The sequence below is a fragment of the Oreochromis aureus genome, linkage group 16, assembly GCF_013358895.1.
Source record: "Oreochromis aureus strain Israel breed Guangdong linkage group 16, ZZ_aureus, whole genome shotgun sequence".
NCBI classification, from domain to species: Eukaryota; Metazoa; Chordata; class Actinopteri; order Cichliformes; family Cichlidae; genus Oreochromis; species Oreochromis aureus.
Window position 1 is genome coordinate 19,823,955 of NC_052957.1, and position 12,077 is coordinate 19,836,031.

Below are 12,077 nucleotides of genomic sequence, written 5' to 3' on the forward strand. Positions count from 1 at the left end.
ATGGTAAAGTCACATCAAGGAGCTTACAAATCCGCAGAAATATGCTATCATGTTCAACCAAAAGCACATCACCCCCGTTGCCATGAAGAATTAAATTAGCTCTGAAATAAAAATTACCATCTAATCTGATACTAACACGGTGTACCTAATAAAGTGGCCAGTTAATAGTGGTCAGTTAAGTTGTATATTCTCAATTAAATTGAGGTTTTCTAGATTTTCAAAATAATTTTAAACATTGTTTATGTGTGTGTGTGTGTGCGTGCGTGCGTGCGTGCGTGCGTGCATGCGTGCGTGCATGCGTGCGTGCGTGTGTGTGTGCCTGCGTGCGTGAATGCGTGCATGTGTGTGTGTGTGTGTATATAACACTCTTTAACGTATGATTTCCATCTTTGTGGCCTTGCTGTGGAAAATGACACCTTTGGTGCACTCTGCTCTACTAAAGGTTTAAAGTGAGGAAAGAAAATGTTTTAAAAAAATGAAAACCTTATATGTTCAATGGAAATGGTATTAGATAATGCAAAACCTAATAAATAACTGAACTCGTTTGAAACGTCTAATCAGATCTCATTAATTAGGTAACTATGCGTTATGAGTAACAGCCTTCCTGACATACAAAAATGACTTTATCCACCACAGATGCAGATCAAGGGTCTAGCAGTACAGAAGGTGCTTCTCATTTCCTTTATTTCTGCCCACACGCAGGGTCTCACAAGCTTAACTGCAAAGAAAAGGTACAAACAGGAAACTCACACTTTTCAAAGGTGTTGGAGAAAAAAACGATCACTATACTTTAGTTATTATAGCCTCATCATGAATGACAGGTATGCCAAATATAACCATATCATTTTTCTTCTACTAGGTGTTGTAATCGATTCCCATGAATGTCCATTTAATTAATAGATCAGTGTTTGTTATTATTCTCAGACACAAGTCCACTACAGCGTCAGGTACACTAAAGACAGAGGAAGATCTTGAATCATAGTGTGTGTGGCTGTAGACCCAGCTCTAATCACCTTTCTCCTACCTCACAGGCAAAGCACAGTGTGCACACTATGCTTTCAATGAAAACAAATTCTGCTACTACACTCAGAAAATGTGCATCAAAAACTTGTGCGGTACCTGTGAGGACATGGCACACAGCTAAGAATGAATTAAAGAGAATATCTGATTGATCTGGATGTTTCATGATTACAGAGAGACAAAGTGAAGCTTCACCATCACGTCTACATGTGCTTGTAAAGGTGATGCCAAGAACAGGAAGTGGTTACTTGCAGGGGACAAAAAAGCAGTTCATTTAACGGTGCATGAAGTTTAAGCACATGACAAATTAAATCATAATGAATATAATATTTAAACAATAATTCAATATAAACTAGTTATAAATAAAAATTATGCAATATATAAATATTACAAGAAGTGTTCCGAGAGCACAAACCTCCACCAAGGGAGAACAGTTTTTACATTTAAGGGGATAGTACCTTTATGAAAGTTTGACCCCATTTCACTTATATCCCTTATATGTTGTCAGTACAAACAATGGTAGCAATAAACAAAGTTTTAAACAGCTCCGAATTGCATTATTATTACTTTTACCTTCAGGCAATCACAACCTTGAATAAAATTTTGGCATGATATTTTAAATCTTTATAGAGATTTTTTTTAATTTTTTACATGTTGACAATACACACCACACTTGTAAGAATCATCATTAAGTTGACCTTGAAGGCCTTGGTGGACATAAGCCAAATTTTAAAGGATCGTTAACATGACCCCACTCTGCAAGGTTTTTTCTTTCAAGTTATTTTGTTTACAGACAGAATAACAGTCCCTCCCTCCCTCCCTCTCTCTCTCTCTCTCACACACACACACACACACACGCTAAAAAAAAAAGAACAATCTCCCTGTTACAAGCTTATAATGAAAACTTGGAGGAAAAAACATTAATGAGCTTGAGCTGAGAATACATTATTGTCATAAAGTGAAAACTTTAGGGAAAATTCCTAAGGATTCAAGTTACACTTGGACTTGACTTGTTCTGATTCACAGTTTCATATCATCCCTATTTATTTGGTAGGCCTGCAGTTCATCCTGTCCCTGAAACAACACGTTTAGTTCCCTTCTCGTGTTCTTTAATACAAACCTTCTTCTAATTGGCTGCTTCTTGTAAGCAGAGGGATTTGTTCTATTGGCTATAGTAGCACTGTTGTCCTCCCTCTGATGGTGTTCCCTTTTGTGGATTGTTAATCCATTTAGACATTATCATAGATTGTATTCACCCTCTCCATATACTGACGCCTCTGCTTTTTATTTTTACAACAAATAGTGCCACCCTGTGGTTGAGGAAGAACTGCCTATACAGACAAAAAGAGAAAAATAAAAATCAGTGGAGGTTCTAAGATAGAAAATAAAGGCATAGACATGTGAGTGACGATCTGACCTCTTCTCCTGACTGGGGAGGAAACTGATCCTGGACTGGATCCTGATTCAGTGTCTTCATCACAATTTTTCTGCAGAGAAAAAGCAATAATGAAACACCTCACACTGGGTTAGGAAAAGAAATGCACATCCTACAGTAAGAAACACAAAGCATGCAAAAAACACAAAACATTTGCCAATGTGAGAAATTAAGTAATAATTTTTTAACATCATAAATCTGATAAATACTGTTCAATCACAACATTAAAACTATGTGCCCAGTATAGCTCACGCCTTGTGCCACCAAAATGTCTATGAGCAGGACAAATGCGCGTACTCTGTTATGACAACAGATTAATGTCTTTCTTTGTGTTCTCCAGATTTCTTTTAGCTGTGGCTCAGGTAGGTGCAGGTAGGTCTATTAATTTCCAGGTTATTTGTTTAGTCCTGAGTTCCCTGAATGTCCACATCAGGTCATCATGCACAAAATACCGAAAGCTAAACTGGCGTACAAGCCTCCCTTGGATGGAGTATATCAGATTTTTAAAAAGCATATAATAAATGTGTCTGAGTGCAGTTTGTTGTATAGAAACACTTTTCTCATGTCACTTCCACCAAAGAGTCTTGTGAGAACCCTGCAGAAACTTTAGGCTGCATGTTTTGTTTTGTTTCTTGCATTATTTCTGTTCCTGTTTTATTTTGTACTCATCATTGTCTCTCATTTCTCATCTTTCACTTCCTGCATTCCCGACCTTTGTGGTTTCCTCCCATAATGTGCTCTATACCTGCCTCTGTCTCTCTCCTATGTACTTAGAAACTGTGAGTTCTCCTTGTCCTCTCTGATAATCCTTGAATGTATTCAGCATTCAACAGTGTGGTCTTTCCTGTGGCCTGACTTATATTTTGTTGGATTACTTCCCTCTGTATCAAACCTTGATTTACAACAACAGATTTCAGATATTTGGATATTTGATTCCGAACCTATGGATTCTGAACTCTTTCGGTCTCTGCTCCACAGAAAGATACATCATCAAAAGGCACTGATGGCTGATTTAGTTAATGAACACCAAACTAGGAGCACCACAAACTAGACTCCACTTCTGTCTTTTATCTAATGTGCTGCAACCTTCAAATATATTTCAAAAGCTGAACATATAACTGAGACTAAACAATCTGGTCAACAAAAAAGACAAAATATTACTGTGTGAGATTATTGATCGAATCACTCTAACCAGTCTTAAGCAGTACTGATTATTCAGAACTATCCTAAATTACATTTATGTATTTGTGGTGTGAATAAGGCACGGCGAGTCCACGGGTCACAGGTTTGAGCCATCTTTATTGAGTTGCATCACACCACAACCACACCAACCCCTGAGTCCCCATGTTTTAACACGGCGGGCGTGATCTGCAGATGCCGTGCAAGTGCGTCCGCATGGCACCACAGACCACGCCCACCACAGTATTCATGCTTAGAATGAAGTAGTTAAAAGGTTTTACTCACCCACAGATAAAGACAGCTAGTGTGATGCCACATAGAAGGATTCCAATTGCAGATGGGAGTATGTATAGAAAATACTTTGATGAAATGGAATCTGGATAAAATCAGCAGTGAATTAATTTCAAGTGCTTGTTTGACCTTTACTAGCAGCTATTAGCTCTGCTTTCTGTCCTACCTACCTCTGGGGTCCTCAGACACAGTTAAATTCCATGTAATGCTGTTTACACCACTTCTGTCTGTTATGTAGCATGTATAAAGTCCTCCATCTTCAGGCTGAGCACTAAAAATAATTAGCTTTGCAGGTAACTCACGATTTATTTTCAGTTTATGGAAAGAGAAATTTGAATGGGTGCTATTCAGCACAATGGAATATTGAAAAACAGATCTGCCGTTGGTCCAGGTGATTAGGGTTGTATTATTCTGTCTTGTGTTGCAGATCAGCGTCACTGAGTCTCCTCTGGACACCAGCAAAGCTCTGTGGTCGTCTTTAGCGATTCCTATAGTTTAAAGGAGTTAATTAATATAAGTCATCAGTAATGACAAATTTCGATAATAGGATGAACATAAATATGTCTGTACCTGCAAAGACATGCCACATCACTAATAGCGGAATGAGAAGTGCTCCTTGGTTCAGTCTAAACATCATGACCATCAGAGAGAGAAAGAGAGCTGAACTTCACAATCAGCTATATTTGTATCTGAGAAGGAGCAGCAGAAAAAAAGGAAGCAGTTAGTTACTGTATTGCTAAGAACTGTCTGCATGCTATTTTCACATGAGACCAGGTACGAGGAGGAACCCAGGACCCCTGCACCAACGTCGGGTCTTACAGTGTCCAAGGATTTCATCATTCATACCTAATGGCAGTCAAGGTGTCACCTTCTAGCCTGTATAGGTCTATACTTCCCATCCATGGACACGACTCCCTAGACCATCACTGACCCACCACCACACCGATGATGCTCCACAGCTTCTCCAGACCCTTTCATGTCTGTAACATGTGCTTAGGATCATCCTGCTCTAATCTGTGGAAAGCACAGGGCACCACTGGTGGACCTGCCAATTATGGTCTTCTATGGCAAATGCCAGTCAGGCTCCACAACACCAGGCAGTGAGCACAAGGCCTATTAGAGGATGTCAGCCCCTCAGGCCACACTCATGAAGCTTCTGATTGTTCAGCCAGAGACATCCACACCAGTGGTGTAGAGGTCATTTTGTAGGGATCCTGCACTGCTTGGTGCTCTTTATGTTTAGTTATTTTATTTTTTTTGAGGAGTGTATATAATGATTCCCTTCAGCAAAAAATTGTAACAATTAAATTGAGCTTAAGTATAATTAAGTGTTCTCACTTAGTTTTCCCTTCACTAAATAAATGTATCTGTGTGGAAGATGCTCCAAATGTTATATTATATAACCTATCAAGCTAATGGGGCGGTCGTGGCTCAAGAATTGGCAGTTCACCTTGTAATCGGGAGGTTGCCGGTTCGAGCCCCGGCTCAGACAGTCTCGGTCATTGTGTCCTTGGGCAAGACACTTCACCCGTTGCCTACTGGTGGTGGTCAGAGGGCCCGGTGGCGCCAGTGTCCAGCAGCCTCGCCTCTGTCAGTGCACCCCAGGGCAGCTGTGGCTACAGTGTAGCTTGCCATCACCATCACCAGTGTGTGAATGGGTGAATGACTGAATGTAGTGTAAAGCACTTTGGGGTCCTTAGGGACTAAGTAAAGTGCTATACAAATACCGGCCATTTACCAACGAACATTTAAACTATGCACAAGTTTAATATTGGTCTTGGGGTTCTAAATGCAGACGTCACATGTTGCATAATTCTGATGGAAGAAATTATGACGAGCGTGTCAAGCATGTGCAATTTCCTTCTTTGCAGCTTTGATGTGTGAAATGACATATTATAGTAAACTTTGCTCTACTGCAGACTGAAGGTAAGCAAGGCAAAGTTCAGGGCAATCGGGTTTAGATAGATCACATAATGATCCATTAATTAGGAATGATGATTTGTGAGTCCTTTTAACTTTTCCATTCCAGGATCAACCCTGAATGCAATGTAGATAAAGAGTTTAGCATCACTACCCAAGAAGCTTTTCAATTCCTTTATTTCTGCCCACACACAGGGTCTTACAACCTTAATTACAAAGAGAGAGCATGAACAGGACACAGTGTGTGTGTGTGTGTGTGTGTGTGTGTGTGTGTGTGTGTGTGTGTGTGTGTGTGTGTGTGTGTGTGTGTGTGTGTGTGTGTGTGTGTGTGTGTGTGTGTGTGTGTGTGTGTGTGTGTGATTGAAGACGTATTGTAGGCAGTACATGACTGATGGAATACTCATTGCTTGGTTGCACGGATGCCCTCCAGTCTGTGCTATACTGCGCATGCGTGCTCTTCCCGCATTACTTTATTTGTGTACGTGCTGGGCCTGTTTGTCCAAAATGCTGTATTAATGAATGCAGCCTATGGTTAACAGCTAGGCTGAATTCAACCAGAGCACTGTCAACCAGAGCACCCAGTCATATGGGCCAAAGTGAGAGCAGGTTCAGCTTGAAAACAGGGAAATATAGCATTACGTTTTGCCAAGAAATATGCAAATGATTTATTCTCATCTAATTTTTTCCTCATTAACTTCAGCAAACCATCCCCAAACTAACCATCTTTGAACCATGATTAGTAGTGATTACCTGTTTTGCATTGTTTATCCCTCCCCGCTTTCCCTCTCATATTTGCAACTGTGAAAAAAGAACAATATTGTGCATACTTTAGTGAAACACAAGTCCTTAAGAACAATCATCCATTTCTGTAGCCCTCTAGCATGCACACATAGAGATCTACTACAGGAAGCCCTTAACCATTAACCACATACTTTAAAGCACACATATAAACATGCACATGTACCAAACACCTTTCCATCACTTCAGAGGACTTCACAGTGAGGTACATTTATTTTCCGGAAGCATATTTAAATTTTTGTTCCCCACATGTTTCACATACACACACCCCTGCACACATAAGAGCTGCCTATGACTCACGCTTACATTGGACTGATACAGGCCGCGGAGGAAGAGATGATAGAAAAACTGTGATTAAAGAAAACTCCAGGAGCCAAAAATAAAGGAAATAATTAAATGTGTGTCTGTGAGTGTGTGATTCTCAATGACTGTGACTAGTTTCTGACCCTTTCAGGCATTGATGGATGTTTGTGAATATTCGAGATGCCTCTTGGAAAGCCCCTGGCAGAAATAGGGAGACATCAGAAGAGAAAATACCTCAGTTCTCTGTTCTGAGCACAGCTTGATCCTCTCACATGTCCATGCACAGTGAATGAATTTAAGTCTTCTGTAGAAGAAGATGGTTTTTATAATAATAGCTCGGAAGGAAAGAGCTGTTGTTGTTGGTTAGCTTCTCTCAGCTGCTTGCAGAACATGCTGTAAAAGTCTTATTTTTCCCACCACACATCTCTTTTGGTGTAAATATGTACGTTTGTGCGTGTGTGTAGTACAACTGATAAAACCTGTATCAGCTTTTGCAGAATTTATCAATCAAGCACTTCTGGGAAACTATATTTTTGCATTTTTTCAAATGATAGCTTTTTTTATGTTGCTGTTTTCACAGTCTTGCCTTCTAGAAAGCGATTGCGAACCTCCAATGTGGTTAGCGCTCAGGTAAGATTATGGTTTAGGTAAATAACTGTACAAAGTGCTGTTGCTGTTCAATACCAGAAAGCCTGGCTGTGATAGCCTCAACACAAAAGTGCAGTTTTGCATGGAAAAAATGTTCCCAGTGACTGAGAACCTTCACAGACATATTCCCAGTGAGTGATCTAGCTAACATTGCACTTTTAGAACCTCATTTTATTTATGATGCACAGTTCAAAAGGAGTTAAATTACGGGTTTTCTATTCTGCTTTCTTCTATTTGTCAAACCCATGCATGCTCATGCACTAAAGTAACCACAATGCATGATGACTGATAGCACTGCTGTAGCCACATAGCGTCAGAGATGGTGTTCTCACTCCCTGCTAACCTCACACACAAAGATTTTCATCTTCACATTTTCAAACCTGCCTTCAGCCCAGTCTGACACTGACTCAGCTGATCACCTGAGGCCCTTTATGTTATGTTCCCCCTAACTTTCAGTGCTGGACAGCAAATTCTCTCTTTCCTTCCCTCTGTCTGATTTTCTTTCATGCTTTTCTGTTTCTCTACCCTAGCCAGTGTGCATTTTCTTGCAAGGGGATAGGTTCTGCCAGGATTGCCAGCTCTCTTAACGGGCATTCCCACTGGTTCTCCACCTGACACACCTGCTGTTGAGCATCTTGATCGACAGCAGGTGTTGATAATCTCCACTTAAGGTCTGGTTTATTCACCCACTGTTCACTAGATTGCTGCAGCAGTACATGCAGTATCACAATCAGGCTCACGCCTGTTCCTAGCTCTGTGTTTATCTGGGTATTTACCTTGGCTTTTCCTGTTCCCTAGGACCCCCTGTTGTATCAGTAAGGCTTGGTTCTGGAAATAAACTCACCTGGAAACCATGCTCATTGTAGGAAATCAAAATGTCCTGCCTTGAAAAATCTATTCACAGGGGCCTCCAACTCCAGGACTCGAGCGCCGGTGTCCTGCAGGTTTTAGATGTGTCTTTGGTCCAACACAGCTGATTCAAATGGCTAATTGACCTCCTCAACATGTCCTGAAGTTCTCCAGAGGCCTTGTAACGAACCAATCATGTGACTCAGGTGTATTGACCCACGGTTATATCTAAAACCTTCAGGACATCGGCCTGGAGTTGGAGACCCCTGTTCTATTCTTTTAAAATGTTAGCGAATAAACAAGGATATTTACCAACAAAATGGAAAAATATGATGTCTGTATGTGATCTTTTCTCTGGTCTTGATCCAGCCAAATTTCCTGACCAACAAAAGGGATGGAGCCCAACCGGGCAGAGCATAAAGCATAACTTGGTATGCCTAATCCAGCCTTGGATGCCCCCAAGCCTCCTTGGTAACAATGAGATGCAACCCTAAAGAGTCTCATTTGGATGTGCCCTTTTTCTAAATTCCTTCGTGTGTTGCAAAATTCTAACACATACTTGCACAAATTGCATCAGAAACAAATGTGTTGTTATTATGGCTGGTTCTTTCTCTTTGTGTGGTTGAGCTTCAGCATCTCACGAATAACATCTCACTTCTAAATGGTAAAAATGTGTAATACCAAAGCACAAGCAAACAAACTGCTGTGAATCTGATTAATGTGCCACTGCTTTAGTGGCTTTGTATTCACACTTGGGTAGAAGGGTGATTTCTGAGCTTTGAGCTTGAGCTTGCAAAGAGATTTGAGAGATTTGCAACTGGCAAAAACTGTCAGAGTTAAGAATGAGGACAAGTGGGCAGGAAACATTCAACAAGTCATATCAAAAGTGCACCTTTATCAGTCAGCTGTACTGAAATGAATGTTCATAGAGGTCTGCATGACAAAAACTAAAGGTCATTTTTCTGTTGAGGAATTCAAATTGCATTTTTCCCCAAATGCTATGTGGAAAACAAGGCTGTTCATTTTAATGAAGTTTTAATGTGACATTAAGTTGCACACTCACCAACCACTTTATAAGCTACATTTTGCTAACACCGGGTTGGACTCCCTCCTGCCCACAGAGCTGCTTTAATGCTTCATGGCACAGGTAGCCTTTGGCATTTAAATGATGCTCAGTTAGTCCCAAAGAGTGGCACAAAAATATTCCCCACGCCATGACACCACCACCAGCCTGAACTGTTACAAGCAGGGGTGCACATAAGTGGTCCGCAGGTGCGCATTCGCTGTCAAAATAAAAGATGCGCACCAGATAAGAAGTTGCAACGCGCGTTTGCGTACATAAGATTTTCTGGAGGTGGACAGACATTTGTTTAGAACTCTTAAAGATGTCGAAGAAGCAAGCTCCTTTAAGCAATTACTTTGGTGTTCCTCCACCTCCAAAGAAATGTCAGAAGGAGTCCGAACCGCAAAAGAAGCTCATATTCTCGGAATAGTGGTTGCAGGAGGTGAGCTGGCTTCAAACAAATGATGAACGCACAGAGATGTGGTGCAGAATATGTCGTGAAAATCCGCTCTAGCGGACAAAAACAGTGCCTTTTATATATACGCAAACGTGCGTTGCAACTTCTTATCTGGTGCGCGTCTTTTATTTCAACAGCGAATGCGCACCTGTGGACCACTTATGTGCACCCCTGGTTACAAGAGAGGATGGATCCATGCTTCATGTTGTTTACAGCAAATTCTCACCCTAGTTACTGTTGCTGTCCTATTAGCTTGAAGCCATCCGGCCATTCTCCTCTGACCTTTGACCTCAATAATGCATTTTACTAAAAGATGCTTTATTCAGACCATTCTCTGTTAACCTTAGAATGTGGGGAAAATCCCAGTGACTCAGTAGTTTCGGAAACACTTAGACCAGCCCATCTGTCACCAACAGCCATGCTACAAGTTTCTTATCTTCTTGTTTTTAACATGTTTCCATTGACAAATGCGCTGTGTTGCTGCCACATGATTGATTGATTGATTGGCTGACTCACTGATAGAACAGCTCTACCTCAAAACAATTGCTGCATGTTATCCGGCTTGTGTGAAATGTTTTGACACAGTAAGCCTAATAACTCATCAAGTCTGTAATCAGTCGCAAAATTTATTACTGCACATGAGGAGATGGTACTGTTTTATGTTAAGTATATCAGTGTGTTGTTGGATGACAGAAAACCCTCTTCATGAGATGTATGCGTGTGTCATTTTGATCTACAAAGATTTTAGTACGAGACAATTTTAACACATACTCGAGACAAAACAGTTTTGCAATACAGTTGTGCGGTTTGCCTTTGTGCTTTGTGTTTGGCATTTTGACAAAATGAGTCACAACTGGGCCCCTTTTGTTGCTGTCTTTTTTCTAAACTCAACAACACACCACTTCAGGGGGAAAAAATGGGGCAGCGTTTCTTGTTTCGGAATCGAAACAACAAAAGTCTGCAATGATGGCTTAAAGCCATTTCCTGTTTCACTCACTGGTGTCACAGCAAGACTGTTGAGCCAAGTTTGAAAAGACGTAAGAGGAGACCGAAATCACAAGGGAATGTTTTATCAAAGGACATTCAAGATGAAGACTTTATAAACTACGGACTGCTTTAAAATTCTTAGCACCGCCGAACCCAAGCAACAATATTTAATTGTTTATAAGCCTCTTAAAGATTATTTCCTCGTCAGCTCTGCGTGGTCCTTTGAAAGGGTGTGTGCAGCTCTCAGTGTGCATGCAGACCTCTGCATAATACAGCCCATCTCCTCAGTCCTAATTCAATCTAACATGCTTTCAGGGTTCAAATGGACATTTCAATGTCATTACATCTTAAAAGCATATCCAGAAATATATTATGTGAATGCCCCTTTGTTAAAATGTCCCCTCTATTCTCTCCTTTTTCCATGCTTTCAAACACAGTTTAAACTTCAGGCAAGGACACTGCTGACTACTAGTATAAGCAGAGGAAATGACATCAATCTGCCTTCAGTTCCATCCATGTTAAATTTAAGTACAAATAGCTGCATTTTTCTGAAAAAGAAGAAAAAAAAACATTGTGGGTTTTTTTTGTTCGTTTGTTTTCTGTTGTTGTGTTTTGAGCCTCGGGGCTACTGTGGGCAAAGATTCAGGAAATCGGTGTACGCAACTGTGCTAAACTATATTGAGAATAAAATATTCTCTTAGTCTTTGATTCTTCTCTTTTAGGCTTTCACAGTTGGTAAAATCACCCACAGACACTGAGAGCTGCAGAGCTTTGAGGCAGAAAATGAAGAAAATCTTATCTATAAAGGGAATGTTGCAAATGGTGTGCACACATACAGCGGGTCCTCTAACACCAGCTATGTGAAACACTTCACAGCATGTTTTTAATTCACTTTTCTGCACAAGAAAAGGAGGCTCGGTGCTCTGTATCTGCTCAGTGACACTTTAGCAGGTGAGTCTTGGGGCTGAAACACCAAATCTGCATTTAGTGGTCATCTCATTCTACCACTTAATCCACCATAGCAGCACATTTCTATTTCCTGAAATGTGTTTTGTTGTTTTGTGTTATGTTTTATTGCACATTGTGTTCTTTGGTTTTCTTGCTGTGGCTTTGGTTTGTCATTGCAA

At 40.6% G+C, this 12,077-nt stretch overlaps 1 protein-coding gene across 2 annotated transcripts; it reads right to left on the minus strand.

Moving 5' to 3' along the window:
* Positions 1–1,906: 1,906 nt before the first annotated feature.
* On the minus strand, positions 1,907–8,550 carry LOC120433731. Of its 2 annotated transcripts, XM_039600523.1 has the most exons (7): positions 7,181–7,255; positions 6,596–6,643; positions 4,496–4,614; positions 4,096–4,413; positions 3,920–4,010; positions 2,438–2,507; positions 1,907–2,351 (listed from the first exon to the last, which is right to left on the minus strand). In XM_039600523.1, the coding sequence occupies exons 3-7, from the start codon at positions 4,566–4,568 to the stop codon at positions 2,250–2,252; spliced, it is 654 nt and encodes a 217-aa protein (XP_039456457.1). In that variant the 5' UTR covers positions 4,569–4,614; positions 6,596–6,643; positions 7,181–7,255; the 3' UTR covers positions 1,907–2,249. The 2 variants fall into 2 exon arrangements, with proteins under 2 accessions (XP_039456457.1, XP_039456458.1); XM_039600524.1 differs by lacking the exons at positions 6,596–6,643; positions 7,181–7,255 and adding an exon at positions 8,439–8,550.
* Positions 8,551–12,077: the final 3,527 nt, after the last annotated feature.